Raw genomic sequence first — 21,033 nt, 5'->3', positions numbered from 1 at the left:
ATAATACTAGAACCAAGAAATGCATTTTGCTTGCTCTAGAAATATCTCCAGGGGTGTCAAAAGTCCAAAATTCTAAAATCTAGCATATTTAAAAAATACACCAACAACGGCAATCACACAAGTAAACACAATTAAATGATGACAGTGAAAATAAACAGCCGCATAGCTAATGACTGATGAGTCAAGTGGTGACCTCTCGGAATTCATGAACAGTGATTCCAAACTTGGTGACGAATCAAATGCCGATTTTGCCTCAGACATTACCTGCAAGGAATGTGACTGTACATAACCATGCCAGTGATAGTGATGATGTTGATACTAACAGTGACTGGGAAGAAAGGAGTGTTGACCAGAACAATCCTGCACAGGATCAACAACAGTTCCCAGACTCCTTAATTCTTTAATTTCCTCCTCTCTTACACCACTCTTCTTTTAGTTTGATGCCATGATTTTACGAGTTGCACGTAAACAAATCAAGGAAATTTAAATATCGCTCAAGATTATTGACAGACAGAAAACAAAATAATGTTGTCAGAACATGGTAGTTTGAACTCTCTTTAATGGTCATGCCAAAATTAGGTGCAATTTTTGGTCTAGAAGCCTATCAAAGAGTAAAGAAATTAATAGTCTTTCAGAGCGACGCTGGCAAGTTTCGTTCATTTTTTGAGGATCGCCCACAGCGACTCTGGCACTAAGAGAGTTAAGTTGCTCGTGAGTGTAATGATAACTTTCAAGTGCACCAAACTTATCGGTTATGGGTTCTTAGAAGGATGAAGAAACCAATTCTAGAACCACAAACTGTACTGCAATCCCAACATGTTAAAACTGCAAAAGCTACTTGTCAATGTAGAATTTGGGGGTCAATTTATCTCCAATTCCGTAGTTCTTTTACATGATCTCTTCCAGGCTTGTTCCTTTGCTGCTATTTTTCAAAACAGTGTGGACACCCCATGAACAATATTTCATCACACTGGCTGATCAGATGCTATATCCCCCCAGTTGCTGATGTCAATTTAGCACTTTTAGAGTTTATAACATCCTTGTATTGACTTTGCTGTCCTCTCTGGTTATATTGTTCATTCTTGAATTGAGAAAACATCACTTGCTTTAAGGTAGAAGGTATGTATTAGGTGTGCAGGTAATGTATGAAGATGAAGATGATGTATGATAATCCTTTGCACAATGAGTAATGAATGAAGAAAGAGTCACATTGGTCAATCTGACAAGGAATGTACTATTAAATATTTTATGACAACATTATTGTTGGGCTGTGATAAGTACAGTGGCTTAGTTGCTGATTTTCTAGTCAGATGATTGAAGATTGAGATCTTGAATAAGAAATGGAAAAATAAATCTACTATTCTTCCATAGAGATTATGATAAGATACATCCTTTTATTAGAACTTTGAATTCTGTTCCATGTCAGTTGAAGCTTGATATAGTCAAACGTTTCTCCAGATAACATGCTTCTGAGGCACTGGGTCATTGCAGGTTCTTCACTAGGAAGCATTATCCCACTCATCTAATTCTGTCACCGGTCGGTGGGACGGAGAATTGGAACTACAGTGTGTTTAGAAATATAAATTTTAAAGTTTTTGTGTAACTGAAATATGTTTGTAATTTTTTTTAAATATGGAAACATCACGATAATATGGAACTGTAAATGAACATTGCAAGATACGAGAATTGTTTTCACGATAATATGGAACTGTAAATGAACATTGCGAGATACGAGAATTGTTTTCGAAGTGATTTTTTTTGTATGTAAATTTTATGTAATTTATAATTTAAATTAATGTCAGTAAGGGTGTAACTTGTCCAAAGGTTGATTTGATGTTTGTAATGTGATTTAAAAATGTAAAAGGTTATTTAAATTGAGTCACCCTGTACCACACGTGTGGTTTCCAATGATGAAATTTTGGTGTTGTAATCGTAATGTTCCAGAACTTGTGCAATTGCTAACGATGTTAAAATGACCATATATGGTCACAAGATTTCCTATTGGCAAAAAGGTCCAGGAATCTAGGGTAAGTTTGATCTTATTGGTTGATTGTAATCGGGCCATTTCCGGCCTTGTGGCCGGCTTCGAAAAATGATGCGTGAGCTCGGCGTCAATTTCCATCCGACCGCCCAAGCGAGCGTTCGCGCTCGAGGGCTACTACCCTCGGGAGCTCCATCTTTCTGCGGTAAGTGTTATTTCAGTGTTTTTGCAATGTTATTCTCAATGTTTTCTGGTTTCGTTTCATTTAGTTTAATTCCTTTTGCGTTTCATTACTTCTTTGCTTAATGTCATTTTAAAGGTTTAATTTAATGTGTCCGAGTTTACCCTAGGTTCCAATTGCCGTGGTTTCAATTCTTTCATCCATTAAATACTTTCACTTTAAACTATACCTTTAATGTAGCATCACCTTCATTGTTAAATCAAATTTTATGTTAAGTTACTTAAGTATGTCTTGTTTCCGTGTCCTGGAACTGTATTTTGTAATACTTTCTTGTCATTTTTAATATAGTTGAGCTAGAGGGTGTTTCTTGTAAGTCTTTTCTCCCCCATAACGTCATACGTTCCCATGGACCTCATAGATAGGGCATCCCAGCACGTTCCACTATCCTGTCTTAGTTGTCATTTTTAGGCCTGTAAGTGTTCCCTGTTTTGGTGTGAGTTCACTGCCACTGCGTCATATTTCTACCTCCTTATTCATATTATTAAGTATTATCTTATTTACTACTGGTATTATTTTATTACTTCATCATTATTATTATTATTATTATTATTATTATTATTATTATTATTATTATTATTATTATTATTATTATTATTATTATTATTTATGTACACGCTCGAAATCCCGCAGTTACATTTGATATCAGAGCGTGTGTTATGTAAGGAGCGAAGACTTACAATGATCATTCTCGGCTAACTTTTCTAAAATTAATTTTAAATCTTTTAAGTTTGTATATAGGCTTAGGTTGTAACAGTTCCGTGTGTACTCGTAATTCCCGGTTCTTGTTTTTCATGAGTCTTGCGCGAGTTAATCTCACCACGTGTTTTCGTTCCGCGATGTGCAGTCTTGTGTTACTGTGTTTCTCTTGTAATTAACGGTTGGAGGAAATGGTATGTCACTATTTGTAACAAGTTTTTTTCGGTTTCGTTAATTTTAATAAATTTTCTTGTGTGGCAAGGTTTTGCTTGACCACGTGTTTTGTAGTAAAGTGATATTTTCACATTTCGTGTGCAATGTTCGCCTTCCGAAAGTCTTCTTTAATAAATTTCAATAGGTTTGATTATGTCTAGTTTTCTTCCATTTGTGTTCCGATTGTAACATTTGTGTAATTTCCGGTTGTTTTAAACTGTGTCGTAATATTGTGCTAAGTTTTGTCTCGATACTGTAATTGGTACTGTACTCCCATGTTTGAATTCATGTTTATCTCTTAAACAGCTGAAGTGTCTTGAAAACAGCTGAGCGTTTGACCCACTGCGAAGTGCACACCCTACATCTATATATATAAAATAGCTTGTCCTGACCGACTGACTGACTGACTGATTCATCATCGCCGAGCCAAAACTACTGGACATAATGAAATGAAATTTTGGGGATACATTCATATTAAGATGTAGGTGCTCGCTAAGAGAGGATATTTGGATATTCCGTTGCTAAGGGGGTGAAGAAAAAGGGGGTGAAGTTTTAAAATGAGTGTACCTATATCTCAAAACTTTAAAAGTTTACAAATGTAAAAATTGGTATTTAGAGTCTTCTTTGAAAATAAGGAAAAACGTATTTTTTGGTTTTCAGAAAATCCCAATAGGACGGGTGAAAAAGGGTGAAAAAGAGGTTGAATGCCTTTAATCAGGATACCGGTACTTATATCTAGAAACTTTAGATATTACAGACCTGAAAATTGGTAGTTTTGATCCCTTTTAAAAATAAAGAAACACGTATTTTTTCGTTTTTGGAAAATCCAATTAATGGGAGGGGGAAAAGGGGGTGAAATTTTAAAATGAGTGTTTCTATATCTCAAAACTTTGAAAGTTTAAGGTGTAAAAATTGGTATTTAGAATCTTCATTAAGAATAAGCAAACACGTATTTTTTTTGTTTTCGGAAAATCCCAATAGGAGGGGTGGAAAGGGGTGAAAAAGGGTTGAATGCATTTAATGAGGATACTTATATCTCAGAAACTGTAGATATTATAAACCTGAGATTTGGTGTTTTGTATCTCCTTGAAAAATAAAGAAACACGTATTTTTTTGTTTTTGGAAAATCCAGTTAATCGGGGGGTGAAAAGGGGGTGAATTTTTCAAATGAGTGTATCTATATTTCAAAACTTTAAAAGTTTGCACATGTAAAAATCGATATTTAGAATCTCCTTTAAAAATAAAGGAACACGTATTTTTTGTTTTCTGTAAATCCGAATAGGAGGGGTGTAAAAGGGTGAATAATGGGTTGAATGCCTTTAATGAGGATACACATATCTCAGAAGCTGAAGATATTACAGAACTGAAAATTTGTATATGGGATCTCCTTTGAAAATGAAGAAACACATACTTTTTTTGGAAATTCCAATTAATGGTGGTTAAACAGGAGTGACATATTGGGGTGAATTTTTTGAAAGACTATATCTACAGAATATCTGAGAAACATACAATGATACAGACGTAAAAAGTGGTATTTGGAATCTCCTGTAAATGTAAGGAAACATAGGTGATTTGTTTTTGGAAACTCCTCTTAAGGGGAACTAAAAAGGGGGTGAAATTTTAAAATGAGAATTTATACAGTATATCTCAAAATAAAAACCTGAACATGTTACAGAAGTGAAAAATGGTATTTTTTATCTCTATTAAAAATAAAGGAACGTGTATTTTTAGTTTTCAGAAATACCTCCTTGGGGGGGGGGGGGTGTAAAGCGACTGAAAAGGGTGTTGAATTCTTTTAATTAGGCCACTGTTATCTCAAAAATGAAGATGTTACAGACATGAAATTTGATATTTGGAATCTGCTTTAAAAGTAAAGAAGCACGTATTCTCGGAAAATCCAATGAAGGGGGGGAGGTGAAATAATTGAAAAATTAATTGACTTAATTGTATGAGAATACTTACATCTATTAAAAACTAAATTTGTTAGAGCCTACAGACGTGAAAATTGGTATTTGGATCTCCTTTAAAAACAAAGAAAAACGCGTTTTGGGGGGCAAATCATCTTGGGGGCGGGAGTATAAAGGAGATGAATTCCTTTCATGAGGACACATAAATCAAAAACTGAAGAAGTTACAGAGTTACAGTCATGATAATTGGTATTTAGAAGATCCTTTACTATTAAAGAAACAAGTACTTTTTGCCGGAAATTTACTTGGGGGGGGGGGAGTGTTGTGAAAGTGACAAAAGGGAATTATTTTAATCTCAAAACTGAAGGTAATAGATGTGAACATTAGTGTTTGGGATCTCCTTTAACATAAAGAAACACGCCATCTTTTAGTTTTTTTTTGGGGGGGTGGGGGTTTGGCTAAATAAACTTAACGGCGGTGGGGTGTAAAAGGAGGTGAGACCAATTGATTTTACTGTTCATAATGTATTTATAAGGAGCCTCCGTTGCTCAGGCGGCAGCGCGCTGGCCTCTCACAGCTGGGTTCAGTGGTTCAAATCCCGGTCTCTCCATGTGACATTCGTGCTGGACAAAACAAAGGCGGGACAGGTTATTCTCTGGATACTCCGGTTTTCCCTGTCATCATTCACTCCAACAACACTGTCCAATATAATTTCATTTCATTTGTCATCCATTAATCATTGCCCCAGAGGAGTGCGACAGGTTTCGGCTGCCGGCACAATTCCTATTTTCGCCGCTATATGGGGGCTTTATTCATTCCATTTTTGACCCTGTCGAATGACTGGAAACAGGCTGTAGATTTTCAATGCTCTTATTCTGATCATAAACCGATCATATTTAATCTTTCCTGGGTTCGTTTTTAAGAGCCATCTTTTCCTTCGGAGAACGTTCTTAGATTACAGTAGATTCTCCTGGCATATAAATAAAAATTTAAACACATTTGAAATAAACGATTGGAATGAGATTGACCGTCCAATTCTTCACCTCCATAATAAGGTCAATAATGCACGGAAGTATGTCATTCGTATGGCCAGAAATCCAGCACACTTGCCTTCGCGCGACAATGGTGTCGGTCACATTTTCAACAATGACAATGGCAGCAGATGTAATTTACCGCCAAGTAGCGGTCTTGCATCTTGCTGTGGGGTCCATAACATCTATAATAATAGTAATAATAATGATGTTCTGGACCGTCGTCAAATGTTCGGACCGCGCTGAAAACGGTTCCTGGACGGGTAATGACTGAATGCAGTCTGGCCGCGGGTTCAGTATCGCCAAGGCACCCAAGAAGACACCACGCCGGATCTCATGAAGGATTTGACCCATATTAAAAATGCTTATAGGAAAAGATGTCATAGATTATGGACCCAACTGACTGGGTGGAATACCTGGACTTAGCACGGGAAGTACGAAATCGATTGCTGGAAAGAAAGATTGAAAAATGTGAGGAAACTTGCCATACTCTATTAGAAAACGAGTCAGATCACGAATTTTGGCGGATTCTTTCAGAAAACGAGTCAGATCGCGAATTTCGGAGGATTATATATAAAACAATAAGCATTCAATTCTAAATTTCAGTATAATACCGTAGCGAAGCACAGGTATCTTGCTAGTCCTTAATAAAGTTATCGAGTGTCGCGTTCTGCTTGTTTTCCTTCTAGACCACGTAAATTGTAGTGTGAATTGTCACAGTGATCATTGTGTTCTGGTTAAATTTTAGCACGGAGTTTCCTTAGTTTTTCTGTAATTTCTGTTTTGGTAAATTTTCGGTAACAATTTTAAGGTTATGTTGTGAATTTTCATCTATTTCTTCGAGTGTTTTTCTGTTCGTAAATCTCGTGTTTCGGCAAATTATTTTCTAAATTTTGTTTCTTGTCGCCTGGTATGTTATATTTGGTACTATTCTACGTGTGTGATCTTCTAAAGTAATTTTTACGTTGTATTTTAGCTCAGTATATATTTGAATTTCCGGTCATGTGTTGTTTTTGGTCTTTTGCTGGATCTGGGTTCGTTTCCAAGTAGGTATGGGACTATTTTGGTGATTGTTTCCCAACTAGCTGCTAATTTCGAAAGTTTCCTAGTTTGTTTGGTGCTTTTCCATCGTGTAAGTGTCTGTTTCCTTGTCACATATATTTATTTACCCGTGTATTCCTATATTTGCTAGGGAGGGTTCTATGAGGACTTGGATAGGCTCATAGGGTGACACGTGTTCACCATATCTTTAGACCAGGTAATGCTGAGGCTCATTTTGGGCAAATTTGACGGGTTACGGATCTGCACTTGTGCTCGTGACATGTTGGAAATCTAGTGTATCTGGTATGAGATTCCTCGTAATCTTTTTCTTGGTATTAGGTGCCTAGTTGGAAAATGATGTCCCTTGTTGTTGTAGAGTGATTGCTAGGAAGATTTTCTGCAAATGTTCATTTTGGTGTCCTTATGCTGAGCTATAAATTGTTGTTAAATTCATAGTAGGTCTGCAGATGGCCAAGATTTAACGTTCTGTTAGTTTAAATTTGTTACTAGTGAAATTTTGAAGGTATCGTGATTTAGCTAAGCCATTCAGTTAATTTTTCTGCTTGGTTTCTTTTGTTCGATTTTATCGATATTAAAAATTTCTTGCATTACGGGTTCGTGTCTTCCAAATTTATGTACTCAATTTGTAGAAGTATGGGATTCTGTAGAGTGAGTACGGTTCTAAATGTGTAGGTGTGCTGTATCTGTCCTACGATTGTTGTATATAATTGTGCCTTTGGTAGGCATATGTGTGTGTGTACTGAGACTTAGGGTTAAGGTGCTGAGAGGCCGTTCCTCTTCTAGGAGTACGATATTGGCCCTAAGAGTCTCATTGTCGTGTGATAAGTTCAAGGGTACTTGAGGTCAGGTTCTGATGTTCTGTCCTTTTATTTTGTGGGTACTTCTTGATGTGTCATCGCACGGGTGTTTTGGTGTGTGTGTGTGTGTGTGTATGTATGTGTACTGTGTTTGTATGTCATGTGATGAGAGTCAGTATTGAGGTCGTTCGTGCCTTTTACCATTCGTTGGTTATGCTGATTCAGGGATCGTCGCACTTGTTTTCGTAGTTTGATGTTGTCTGTGTGTATGTCGAAGGACAGATAAGCTTGGTAGTCTTGTGTGTCGTGCAGTTATCTGGTAATCTCTGGTATGAAGGTTGTACTTGTACCTTTTTATTTCTTATATCAGTGAGTTGGATTTCTGCATGTGCACTTTTGCATCGCTTTTGTTTTTCATATTTGAGTTCCTGCTGATAAAGTAATATGATTTTCATTTGGTATTCCTGGCTTTATTGCGCCTTAATTTGACTGGTGTGACATGTAATACGTAATGTGAGTTTATCTATGTAAAAATTTCATGAGTACATGACATGGTAATAAATAGTGACTTACTAACCTCAATTCATTGAAAGTGGTTGCAAGCTAATGTAATTAATTATTTCTCGGTTTTGAGTTCCCTTGTAACATTCTAAATTCTTCCTTTTATTTGTTTCGTTCTGTTCCTTAATGTTGGGTGATTAAGAATGCACACGGTAACTTAATTTGGTAGTTATAAGGAATTAGTTGTAAGCAAATTTTAATTAATTGGTGCGTACCATTTTACGGGTTCTGTAGTTAATAATTTAGTTAAGTCATGTTAGTTGTAATGGGAAGGGTTATTTATAATCATGTTAGATATAATTTAATGTAATGACTGTTGGGGTAAGTTTAGAAGTTTATTCATGATTAGTTAGGGATTTTATAATGTTTTTGGCACTAGGGTAAACTCTGGCAAATTTTCTTTTAGTTTTTTTAATTTTCCTAAATTTTGAAATTCTGAAATAGCACTTGCCAGGAGGGCTGGGGTTTTCCAGAAACATGAGAGGGAATCCCCCTAAGGAGGCTTGTAATTATTAATGAAAAAACACCAAAAAAAAAACACCCTCGAAACTCAAGGCTCCTTTTAAAGTCATCAATAGTTCAGGCCAGTGGCCTAAGTTCTTCAGTTCAAAATTTCTGCTGCGTATGTTTATGTTCCAGTTACTGCTATGCCACTGACTTTTCGACCTAGGATATCTATTTGGAGTCTGCAATGCACCTATTGGCCACTAATGTCTGATGGTGGAATGGAAAGTTGTTTAATAGTGGCAGTAGTCAGTGCTGTGCCACCTACCTTCGCCAGTTATGGACCTGTTCACTAAGTTGGGTGGGCTGTGCTGAGGCTGTAAGTGAGCAATGGTTGGACTGCAATAGGGATGGAGACATTGGCAACGGCCATGGTCAGCGACTTCGTTTGACAGCGATACCAACGCTCTACTGGTTTTTGCCTGTAAGGACGTTCCTGAAGAGAACGGAGATAAAAAGGTGCTGTGGTGCAATTTGTGGTGTTGAGAGAATCTTCAAATCTCCATTAAGCCTCCCATTTTAAGTTCATTTAAATTTGGTTATTTTGGGTAAAAAATTTTTTTTGTCGAGCTGAGCTCGACTTTGGGAGGAGGAGAATGTCACCAGTCGGTGGGACGGAGAATTGGAACTACAGTGTGTTTAGAAATATAAATTTTAAAGTTTTTGTGTAACTGAAATATGTTTGTAAATTTTTTTAAATATGGAAACATCACGATAATATGGAACTGTAAATGAACATTGCAAGATACGAGAATTGTTTTCACGATAATATGGAACTGTAAAGGAACATTGCAAGATACGAGAATTGTTTTCGAAGTGATTTTTTTAATGTAAATTTTATGTAATTTATAATTTAAATTAATGTCAGCAAGGGTGTAACTTGTCCAAAGGTTGATTTGATGTTTGTAATGTGATTTAAAAATGTAAAAGGTTATTTAAATTGAGTCACCCTGTACCACACGTGTGGTTTCCAATGATGAAATTTTGGTGTTGTAATTGTAATGTTCCAGAACTTGTGCAATTGCTAACGATGTTAAAATGACCATATATGGTCACAAGATTTCCTATTGGCAAAAAGGTCCAGGAATCTAGGGTAAGTTTGATCTTATTGGTTGATTGTAATCGGGCCATTTCCGGCCTTGTGGCCGGCTTCGAAAAATGATGCGTGAGCTCGGCGTCAATTTCCATCCGACCGCCCAAGCGAGCGTTCGCGCTCGAGGGCTACTACCCTCGGGAGCTCCATCTTTCTGCGGTAAGTGTTATTTCAGTGTTTTTGCAATGTTATTCTCAATGTTTTCTGGTTTCGTTTCATTTAGTTTAATTCCTTTTGCGTTTCATTACTTCTTTGCTTAATGTCATTTTAAAGGTTTAATTTAATGTGTCCAAGTTTACCCTAGGTTCCAATTGCCGTGGTTTCAATTCTTTCATCCATTAAATACTTTCACTTTAAACTATACCTTTAATGTAGCATCACCTTCATTGTTAAATCAAATTTTATGTTAAGTTATTTAAGTATGTCTTGTTTTCGTGTCCTGGAACTGTATTTTGTAATACTTTCTTGTCATTTTTAATATAGTTGAGCTAGAGGGTGTTTCTTGTAAGTCTTTTCTCCCCCATAACGTCATACGTTCCCATGGACCTCATAGATAGGGCATCCCAGCACGTTCCACTATCCTGTCTTAGTTGTCATTTTTAGGCCTGTAAGTGTTCCCTGTTTTGGTGTGAGTTCACTGCCACTGCGTCATATTTCTACCTCCTTATTCATATTATTAAGTATTATCTTATTTACTACTGGTATTATTATTATTATTATTATTATTATTATTATTATTATTATTATTATTATTATTATTATTATTATTATTATTATTATTATTTATGTACGCGCTCGAATTACTACGGTTACAAATTCCATTTCAGACAGTCAGTTTAAGATTACAGCAGATTTTCCTTAGTGATAGCTATTAGTTTCTTTGAGAAATGTAGAAACACAAATTGCTTCATTTACTGTAAACAAACAATTTGTAAAAAGAAATTTTCAAGCTCATCGTCTTCAAAGTTACTTTAAGTCACATACTGCATTCCCTAGTGACTGGCAAGATATCATTACTTGAGGAGAAGCAAAACCAGGTGCTTCCTTTTTTTTAAATAATGGTTTTATGTTCCACTAACTACTTTTATGGTTTTTAGAGATGCCTTGGTGCTAGAATTTTGTCCCTTGTGAATTCTTTTACATGTTCATGAATCTACTGACATGGGACTGAGGTATTTGAGCATCTTCAAATACCCCCAGACTGAATCAGAACCAGTTCCTTCTAATCTAAGACAAAAGACATTACAATGACAGATGGGGAAGCCTTATCCACCATATAGTCCTTGCCAGAGCAGTACTCAGATTGTTGAGGTAAATACTTGTCTGCACCGATCACAATTTAGTCCTGGCTAACATTTGGTTCAAACACCACAAATGATGGCTGTATACATGGACGAGGCCTGGAGACACTGGAAGGTATGAAATAGACTTCATTATGATTAGGTAGAGATTAACAAACCAGGCGTTGGATTGCAGGACTTTCCCAGGAGCAGACGTGGACTGAAACCACAACCTGTTGGTCATGAAATGCCATCTGAAGTTGAAAAAATGGAAGAGAGAAAGGAATGCAAGAAGATGGGATCTAGACAAGTTGAAAGAAAATAGTGTGAGGGATTGTTTCAAGGAACAGGGATTAAATGAAAAGGCTGAAGGAAACACAGTAGAGGAAGAATGGACAGTCATGAAGAATGAGATTAGTAAGGCTGCTGAAGAAAAGTTAGGAAGAAAGGAAAGATCACCTAAGAAACAATGGATAACTCAAGAGATACTAGACCAGACCGACGAACGGCAAAAGTACAAGGTTGTAAAAATTGAGGAGGGCAGAAAAGAATACAGGTGAATAAAGAATATAGATAGAAAGTGCAGGACAGCTAAGGAAGAATGGCTGAAAGAGACGTGCAGGGATGTTGAAGGTTATATGGCCCTAGGAAAGGTAGATGCTGCATACAGGACAATCAAGGAAACCTTTGGAGAAAGGGAAAGTAGGTGTATGAATATTAAAAGCTCAGATGGAAAACCACTTCTAGGGAAAGAAGACAAGTCAGAAAGATGGCAGGAATATATCCAACAGTTGTATCGAGGTAAAGAAGTAGATGATAGTGTTCTGGAACAAGAAGAGGCTGTTGATGCTGATGACATGGGAGACCCTATTTTGAGGTCAGAATTCGACAGAGCTTTGAGAGAACAAGGCACCGGGAATTGATGACATACCCTCAGAAATCCTGACTGCCTTAGGAAAAACCATCAAGGAGAGGTTATTCCATTTAGTGTGTAAGATGTATAGGAGAAGTGTCATCTGATTTTTGGCAGAATGTTGTTATACCTATTGCCAAGAAGGCCAGTGCTGACAAGTGTGAAAACTACCGCATCATTAGTCTAGAATTTCATGCCTGCAAAATTTTAACACATATTATTTACAGAAGAATGGAAAGACAAGTCTGCAGTGATAAGAATCGAGGGCTTTGAAAAAGAGACAGCAATCCAGAAAGAAGTGATGCAAGGCTGCAGTTTGTCCCCTCTCCTTTTCAATGTTTACATAGAACAAGCAATAAAGGAATCAAAGAGGAATTTGGAAACGGTATCAAAGTTCAAGGAGAGGAAATCAAAACCCTGAGATTTGCCGATGATATTGTTATTTTATCTGACTCTGCAAATGATCTCAAGAAGTTGCTGAATGGTATGGATGAAGTATTGGGTAAGGAGTACAAGATAAAAATAAATAAGTCCAAAACAAAAGTAATACAGTGCAATCAAATGAAGACAGGTGATGCAGGAAATATTAGAGTACGAAATTAAGTCTTAAAGGAAGTAGATGAATATTGTTACTTGGGTAGTAAAATAACTAATGATGGCAGAAGTAAGGAGGACATAAAATGCAGACTAGCACAAGCAAGGAAGGCCTTTCTTAAGAAAAGAAGTTTGTTCACCTCGAACATTGATATAAGAATTAGAAAGGTGTTTTGAAGACTTTCGTCTGGAGCATGGCATTGTATGGAAGTGAAACATGGACGTAACTAACTCTGAAAGAAAGAGAATAGAAGCTTCTGAAATGTGGTGTTACAGAAGAATGCTGAAGGTGAGATGAGTAGGTAGTATCACGAATGAAGGGATACTGAATCGAACTGGTGAGAGGAGATCGATTTGGCTAAATTTGACCAGAAGAAGAGATAGAATGATAGGGCACATCTTAAGACACCCAGGTCTTGTACAGTTGGTTTATGAGTGAAGTGTAGGTGGTTAGAATGGTAGGGGTAGACCAAGGTACGAATATGGCAAGCAGATTAGAGCAGATATGGTATGTAGCAGTTATGTAGAAATGAAAAGTTAGCACAGGACAGGGTGGCATGGAGAGCTGTATCAAACCAGTCTATATACTGATGATTCAAACAACAATAACTTGTCCATGACAATTGCTGAGAGAAAGCCCTAATATTAGAAGCCATCTATATATATCTATCTCCGAAACTCCCTCTCATACGATAATTTCAAATTTCGCACGATAGTTGCCCTTATGTGTTAGGTACTCACTAAGAAAGTATTTGGAAAAATTCCACCCCTAAGAGGAGGAAATGGGTTAAAACCTGAGAAAAACAATATTCATTCCTCTGAAATCATTCATCATTAAAAGTTGAAATGTCATGTAATGGTTGCTCTTTTATGTCCAAGACATCAGATAAGACAAAGAAAGCCATTTGACTTACAAACTTGAAATTCCACATTGATGGTTGCCCTTATACATCTTAGAAATGGTCTTAAAACATTCTACCTCTAAGGGGTTTTAATGGGCGTTAGAACCAAAAGAAAGAATATTACATTTCTCCAAAACTGATTGATGTACAAAGTTCAAACTTCACTTGATGGATGCTTCTGTATCCTAGATATTAAATAAGGCCACATATTAAAACATTTCACCTCTCTTGGGGTTAAGACCCAAAAACAAAAATATTCATATCTCCAAAATCATTTGATGCAGAAAGTCAAAATTTTATATGATGGTCACTTTTTCTATATATCCTAGATGCTAAACATGAAATATCTGAAAACATTCCACTCTTCAGTGAAAAAAAAAAATTTCTTTGAAACTATTTGATGTTTTATGTCCTGAATGTTAAGTATGAAATATTATAAAATGTCTAACTCCCGAGGGTTTAAATGCATGTTAGCTCCAAAAACAGTAATATTCATCCCTTAGAAACCATTTGATGCACAATGTTGAAATTTCATTTGATGGTTGACTCTACATCCCAGATTTTAAATAAGACAAGGTTTGATAAGATTTTCACCCCTCAGGGTTTAAGTCCTGAAAACAAAAATATTAATTCCTCTAAAATAGTTTGTTGCACATTGTAATTTCACATGATGGTTGCCCTTTGCCTTATATAGTAAACATGAAATATTGTAATACATTTCACCCCTAAGGGATTTAAATGTGGAGTTAGCTCCAGAAAAAAAAAATTAATTCCTCCAAAACTGTTTGATGTACAAAATTGAAATTCATATAATGGTTGCCCCCCCCCCCCTCTCTCTCTCTCTCTCTCTCTATACATATATGTATATATATAAATGCGTGCGCGCGCGCGCGCATGTGTGTGTGTGTGTGTGTGAAATATTCCATCCCTATGGGGTTAAAATGGCAGGTAGATCCAACATGGAGTAAAGGTATATGAAGCTGTTGATGACGATTCATTCATCACATGAGGACATTAAGCTGTGAGCAGACTACTTTTTGCTATTCAACAAGTGTAGGTTACATGCCAGCACCAGTATTTTTTTCCCTCTCCCTTTATAGCATGTCATTCATTTCATCTCATTAACTTCACCGATGAGTTTGACGTCAGGAACGGTATCCAATCGTAAAAACTCACTATTAAGATTCATCTCACTTCATACCCAACCCCATAGAGAAATGGGATAAGGGTTGGACACACAAACAGCAATGCCCATTGATGCTGGACTAGGCAATACAATTCTAAGTTACTGAAAATCTCTCTTATCACAGCTCATAGAGTAAACATGTATTTATGGTATTTTAAAAATAACAGAAATTTCAGTTTCTCCACTTACTGTTAAGCACCAAATTTAGGTTAAAGAATTATTTGCAAAAATATTTGGATGTCCTTGAAAAAGGTTAATTGTGAATTATCTCTAATATTATTTTTCATACAGGGGAAGCATAAGGAATATACATAATCAGAAATTATATTTTGCATACTTTATAGGTTTTTGGTATACTCCCAAAACCCTATGGCACAATAGCCTCGAAGGACTACAGCCTATCAAGCGACCGCTGCTCAGCCCGAAGGCTTACAGATTGCGAGGTGTGGTGTGGTTAGCACGACGGACCCTCTCGGCTGTTATTCTTGGCTTTCTAGACCGCGACTGCTGTTTTACAATCAGATAGCTCCTCAATTGTAATCACATAGGCATTGAGTGGACCTCGAACCAGCCCTCAGATGCAGGTAAAAATCCCTGACCTGGCTGGGAATCGTACCTGGGGTCTCTGGGTAAGAGACAGGCATGTTACCCCTACACTGGCTGGCTGGCTAGTGTTTTTGGTAGCTAATATTAATGGAGAAAAGTGACATTTCCTGTTCAGGTTCCTTAATGTTCCCATTCCACTGTGTACTAATTAAACAACATATACCTTAGTGCACAGCCAGGTAACTCTGAACTTAAATTTCATGTTTTTAGAAATTCTATTAAGCTGTTTTCCTGTGATGCCATAACAAACAAACCAATAAACAGGCAATAGTTGAACTGACCCTACTTCTGACTTCTGTGTGCCATACCTAATCTGAGATAAAAACAAAGTAGGAGGCAAAAATTTGAAATATACAGACAAAATTTTAATTTTATTTATGTAGATAAGTACTTACTGACTAATGAGTTCTCCAGTTACGTGTTGCCCTGGAAATTCTAAACTAAATCTGCTTTTCTTCTCTAGAGATTCTGCAATAAGATATATCCTATTATTAGGATATTTAATTCTGTTCCATGTTAGTTCAAGCTTAATAGTGTCAAAATCTTCTCCATTATGACTTGTAATCTGCAACAGAAAATAGATATTAAATATTTAATCATTATAGCATAAGGCAACTCTTTAATACTAATCATTAATAATCATATTCAGCAACAAGTGTGCCATAATTATATTACCTTTCCAGAAAAGGTAAGCTTTGTTGTGAAGTCCAGAGTAATTGACACTCCCTTCTCTTGATTGGTATCACTTATACTGACAGTCCCTTTGTATGTCTTATCAGCTAGGTGGACCATAACATCAAAGTTATGATGGCTGTAAGAAGTTAAAATCTTGTTATTTCACTTTCTAAACATGGAGTTTCATTATTTACAGAGGTGGTTTTTATAGAGATTTTCAGGAATGGTTCTTATTGCAGGGGAAGTACAAACTATAAGAAGTGGGGTAATAATAATAATAATAATAATAATAATAATAATAATAATAATAATAATAATAATAATAATAATAATAATAATACCGGACGAGTTGGCCGAGCAGTTAGGGGCGCGCGACTGTGAACTTGCATCCGGGAGATAGAGGGTTCAAACACCACTGTCGGCAGCCCTGAAGATGGTTTTCTGTGGTTACCCATTTTCACACCAGGCAAATGCTGAGACTGTACCTTAATTAAGGCCATGGCCGCTTCCTTCCAGTTCCTAGGCCTTTCCTATCCTATCATCACCATAAGATCTATCTGTGTAAGTGTGACATAAAGCCACTAGCGAAAAAAGTAATAATATTAAAAAATTAATAAATTATTATTATCAGTATCTTGATTAGTACCACATTTTTATTACTATTATTATTTACAACAATTTGTTTTATGTGGCACTGACATAGATAGGTCTTATGGCAACGAAGGGGAAAAGCCTAGGAGTGGGAAAGAAGCGAACGTGGCCTTAATTAAGGTACAGCCCCAGCATTTGCTTGGTGTGAAAATGAGAAACCACAGAAATCCACCTTCAGGGATGCCAACAGTGGGGATTGAACCCACTATCTCCTGGATGCAAGCTAACAGTTGCGCACCCCTAACCACATGGCCAACTTGCCATGTCATTCATTTCATCTCATTAACTTCACCGATGAGTTTGACGTCAGGTATAGCACTGTATCCTTGGAGCTAAGTTTATTAGAGATGCTTAACTTCATTAGCTGCCTTTTAAAAGTATTTCCATAATTTCTTTCTTTCTTTCTTTCTTTCTTTCTTTCTTTCTTTCTTCCTTCAAATCTAGGCCTGAATGGTACCTTTATGAAAGCTCATGACTGTTACCATTCAACTTCTTTTCCTATCTCATCCTCAATCCTATCCCACACAAAAAACTAGCCTGGAATTCCTTGGGCAATAGAGATACTGTCTTTTTCAACAATGATGTCTAACTCATTCAAGGGTAAAATCTCATTGTCATTCACAAATCGACAGTTCTAGTCCTTCAGGCAAGCAACTCAATGTTGAAAACATCCTAGGGACATGAGCTACGAAGTGTAGGTAAATAAAACATAATAAAGTATGAGAATATATTCTTTATTTATTCCTAAAAATTACAATCCTTTCCTTAATCATCATTATCCGGTTGATTAGATTAGCAGTTTGCCTTTTTCTACCACAGTGAGCGCTAATGTGAGTCAATGCAGAGTTTCACTTGAGCCCTTACAACTACATTCCGTGTGGACATTTTTCAAAAAAGTAAAAAATAAAACACTTGAGGGTATTGAACCATAGAACACATTACAGAAAGAATTATGTAAATAAGTTAAAGTGTCTAGGATTTGAATCAAAATGAAGATGAGTAAAGAAACAAGCAATTTTAGGCTGTTTATCTGGAACTGCATTTAGGTTGGCAGTGATTTTCAAAAACTGTTTTTATTTTAGTTTGATAGAGCTAGCCAAGACTCACAATTTGAAACCTTTCTGTGCCTTTTAGCCCTTCAACTTTCAGCACAATTGAGGATCTCAGATCCTTCACTTGCACCTGTTCTCAACTACTAACACGCTCATTACTGCTTCCCAACTTTACGAGAAAGATGGCTACCTACCGTATATTAATTGTGGAGGCATCCTAACAGATCTCCAGTTCTGATGCAAGAAATGTAGGACAAGAAGAATGCTGGATAAGAATGGCAAAAGGGGAGAGGCACAAGACAAAGATGAATACAGAAGTGAAGGACTGGGAACATAGGATAAACAAAGAAGGAGAACAGGATCCCAAAGGGTCAATACAAGTAGTTTGTAAAGAACAACAAATATCAAATCATATACAGAGAGATAAGAACATGAAAAGGAACACACTGTGACAGATCTGTGTGGGAAGAGGGTAATGTGGATGTAGACAAAATGTTGAAGATCCTCTGAAAAATCATTTGAAGTCTTAAACCTAACAAGAAAAATGCCTATTTTGGACATATATAAATAAAACCTTATACAACTGATCATAGAGGAAAAGACAGAAGGAAAACATGGACATGGGCAGAGAAGATTACCCTGAAATCACCGACACTGGCCCAACATCCAATAAATGGCAACCATAATACAAGAGTCACCAGCCCTCTGTGAGGAGAAGAAGATGATGAAGGTTTCTGATTAGAATCGGCAGATGATACAGTAACTGTTATATACCTAAGCCATTTAATGAGCTTTGCAACATTTCTTTCTCAACACTATACAAGATATTTCAGTAAGGGTTTGCTAAAGTATGTGATACTTCCAATAATTTAACACGAGTGGAATTACTGACAGCCGAAGTAGACTTCAGTACAGAATAATTAATTTCCATACATCTATTAAAATATGAAGAACAGTTAATCAAGGCATGGGTTATTTGAGATCTCAATGGACCGATAAGTTTTCTACGAAGGAATATTCAACACAACTGAAGTAGTAATTACTGTTCTTAAAAGTAATATTGATGAAAATGAGGGCTGGTCATCAACATAGCAGAAAGTAAGGGTGTTAAGAAACTGGTGACAATGAGTGTGCTTTCATGAATGGAAAGTTACATGTGCAACAAAAGACAAATTCAGAGAGTGGGTGCAAAGCAACAGTCACCCATGTAGCATGCAGACACTACACTACAATTTCCTCTCCAACAAGAATGTACTAATATTTTGGAAAATGTGATAAGACTTCCTGTTCAAGATAATAGAAGTGTACTTGTTTACTCAGAAGGAGATGGATTTGATCACCGGTCAGGAAACTGAGAAACAAGACTTTCACTTGCGGAGATGCACATGGCCTTGGAGTTCACTCAGCCTACAATAGACTTCTTGAGAGTAAGGCTGGATGTGTATTGTGCTACAAATAGTAGAAAACTTTACCATTCACTCCTTCATCAATCTGAATGACTTGAATTCATTAAAAAATATAACTACTTCTCTGTGTTTGTTAGTTAGTTTTTACCTTAACAAATCTATTCGTACTGGGTAAAGTGCTACTTTTCCTCTCTATCCCCAATTTGTATTATAACTGACTGAATTCATAGTTCAGGCTCTACCAAACATTCCTAAATATCAAAGTATTCCTTTTCTCCATTCAGGATGAGTCTCCCCTCTATGGAAAAATGCAGGGAGGTGACTCAGGCAATGAAAAGGCTAGTAAGCCAAGGAGTATGGCCCAATAAACTACAACTGTTTATTAATTACAGTTTACCACAGTTGGAGGAGAACGCAGATCACGTTGTGTTGCCTCTAATCAGCAAAACAGGTCTACTTAACGTTAACTACTGCGGAAGCTACTGCTATATTGTTTCTCACCTGGCCCAACATAGACTTTGTCACATAAGGTACACTCGTGACCAGTCTGCCCGCAAATTGCAGTGTGAAAAGGTCTTGTACACTATTCACACTTATACTTATATGTTATGAGTGTTACTAAGGACTGAATGTTGCTGTAGTATCATCAAGTGCACGCCTGGATGCACAATTGCTGTCTTAGCAGCATGCAGTTATAACACAGAAATGGCAATGAGTTGGACTATTCATCTTGGCTTTATTATCTTTATTATCACCTTCTGAATCACCTCCTTGCTTTTTGCCATAGAGGAGAGACTTATCTTGTGGTACAGTGTTGTGGTATATGACTAAATGCAGTATCACCATCATTTTCAACCCATCTCAGTCATTTTGGGACTGATAGGGCTACCTTGTGTCATTTGGGATTTGGTGGAGTTGTAATCCTTGTCTAGTCATGCTAGCATAATTATGAAATGGCGTATGGCTTTTAGTGCCGGGAGTGTTCAAGGAGTAGTTCGGCTCGCCAGATGCAGCTCTTTTGATTTTAAGCCCGTAGGTGACCTGTGCATCACGATGAGGATGAAACAACGTTGAAGAAGACACATGCACCCAGCCCCCGTGCCAGCAAAATTAACCAATCAAGGTTAAAATTCCCGACCCTGCCGGGAATCGAACCCGGGCCCCTGTGACCAAAGGCCAGGACACTAACGATTTAGCCATGAAGTTGGACAGAATAATTATGTTACTACTTTATAAATACAAAAATCCTACTATATTAGATGGGATAATATTTCATGTTTCAGCCTATCTAAAGAACATCTTCAGTAGAAGCTAAAATGTTACATAAACTAACCCCATGGCTTTACAGCCCTGGAGGGTGTTGGCCTATGAAGCAACCGCTGCTCAACCTGAAGGCCTGCAGATTATGAGGTGTCGTGTGGTCAGCATGACAAATCCTCTCGGCTGTTATTCTTGGCTTTCTAGACCAGTAAAATGTTACATATAGGTTGCAAACAAATTAAAAAAACACTGAAAAATATGTGGAATTAAAAACAATGATCATGATTAACATATTAAAAACACGTGTGAATGTTGAGGTAGAAAAATCCTCTCATCTAAAAACTCTTCTGGTTAACGAGCACCTCATGTGTGAATTTTCTGGATTAATCTCTGTAAACTCTAAATGGCTCAGCTCTTTTTTT

General features: G+C 36.8%; 1 protein-coding gene across 1 annotated transcript in view; it reads right to left on the bottom strand.

Moving 5' to 3' along the window:
- Positions 1-21,033, bottom strand: part of LOC136874458 (uncharacterized) — a 296,911-nt gene that overhangs the window by 135,723 nt on the left and 140,155 nt on the right. Inside the window, exons 15-16 of the mRNA XM_067148087.2 lie at positions 16,243-16,378; positions 15,963-16,132 (exon numbers count right to left, since the gene is read on the bottom strand). Coding sequence (XP_067004188.2) covers positions 15,963-16,132; positions 16,243-16,378 — 306 coding nt within the window. The remainder of the gene's footprint in view (positions 1-15,962; positions 16,133-16,242; positions 16,379-21,033) is intronic.

Source organism: Anabrus simplex, chromosome 5 (genome assembly GCF_040414725.1).
Source record: "Anabrus simplex isolate iqAnaSimp1 chromosome 5, ASM4041472v1, whole genome shotgun sequence".
In the NCBI taxonomy this organism is placed as follows: domain Eukaryota; kingdom Metazoa; phylum Arthropoda; class Insecta; order Orthoptera; family Tettigoniidae; genus Anabrus; species Anabrus simplex.
The sequence above is the reverse complement of the archived record's forward strand: the minus strand, read 5'-3'. Positions and strand labels throughout refer to the sequence as shown.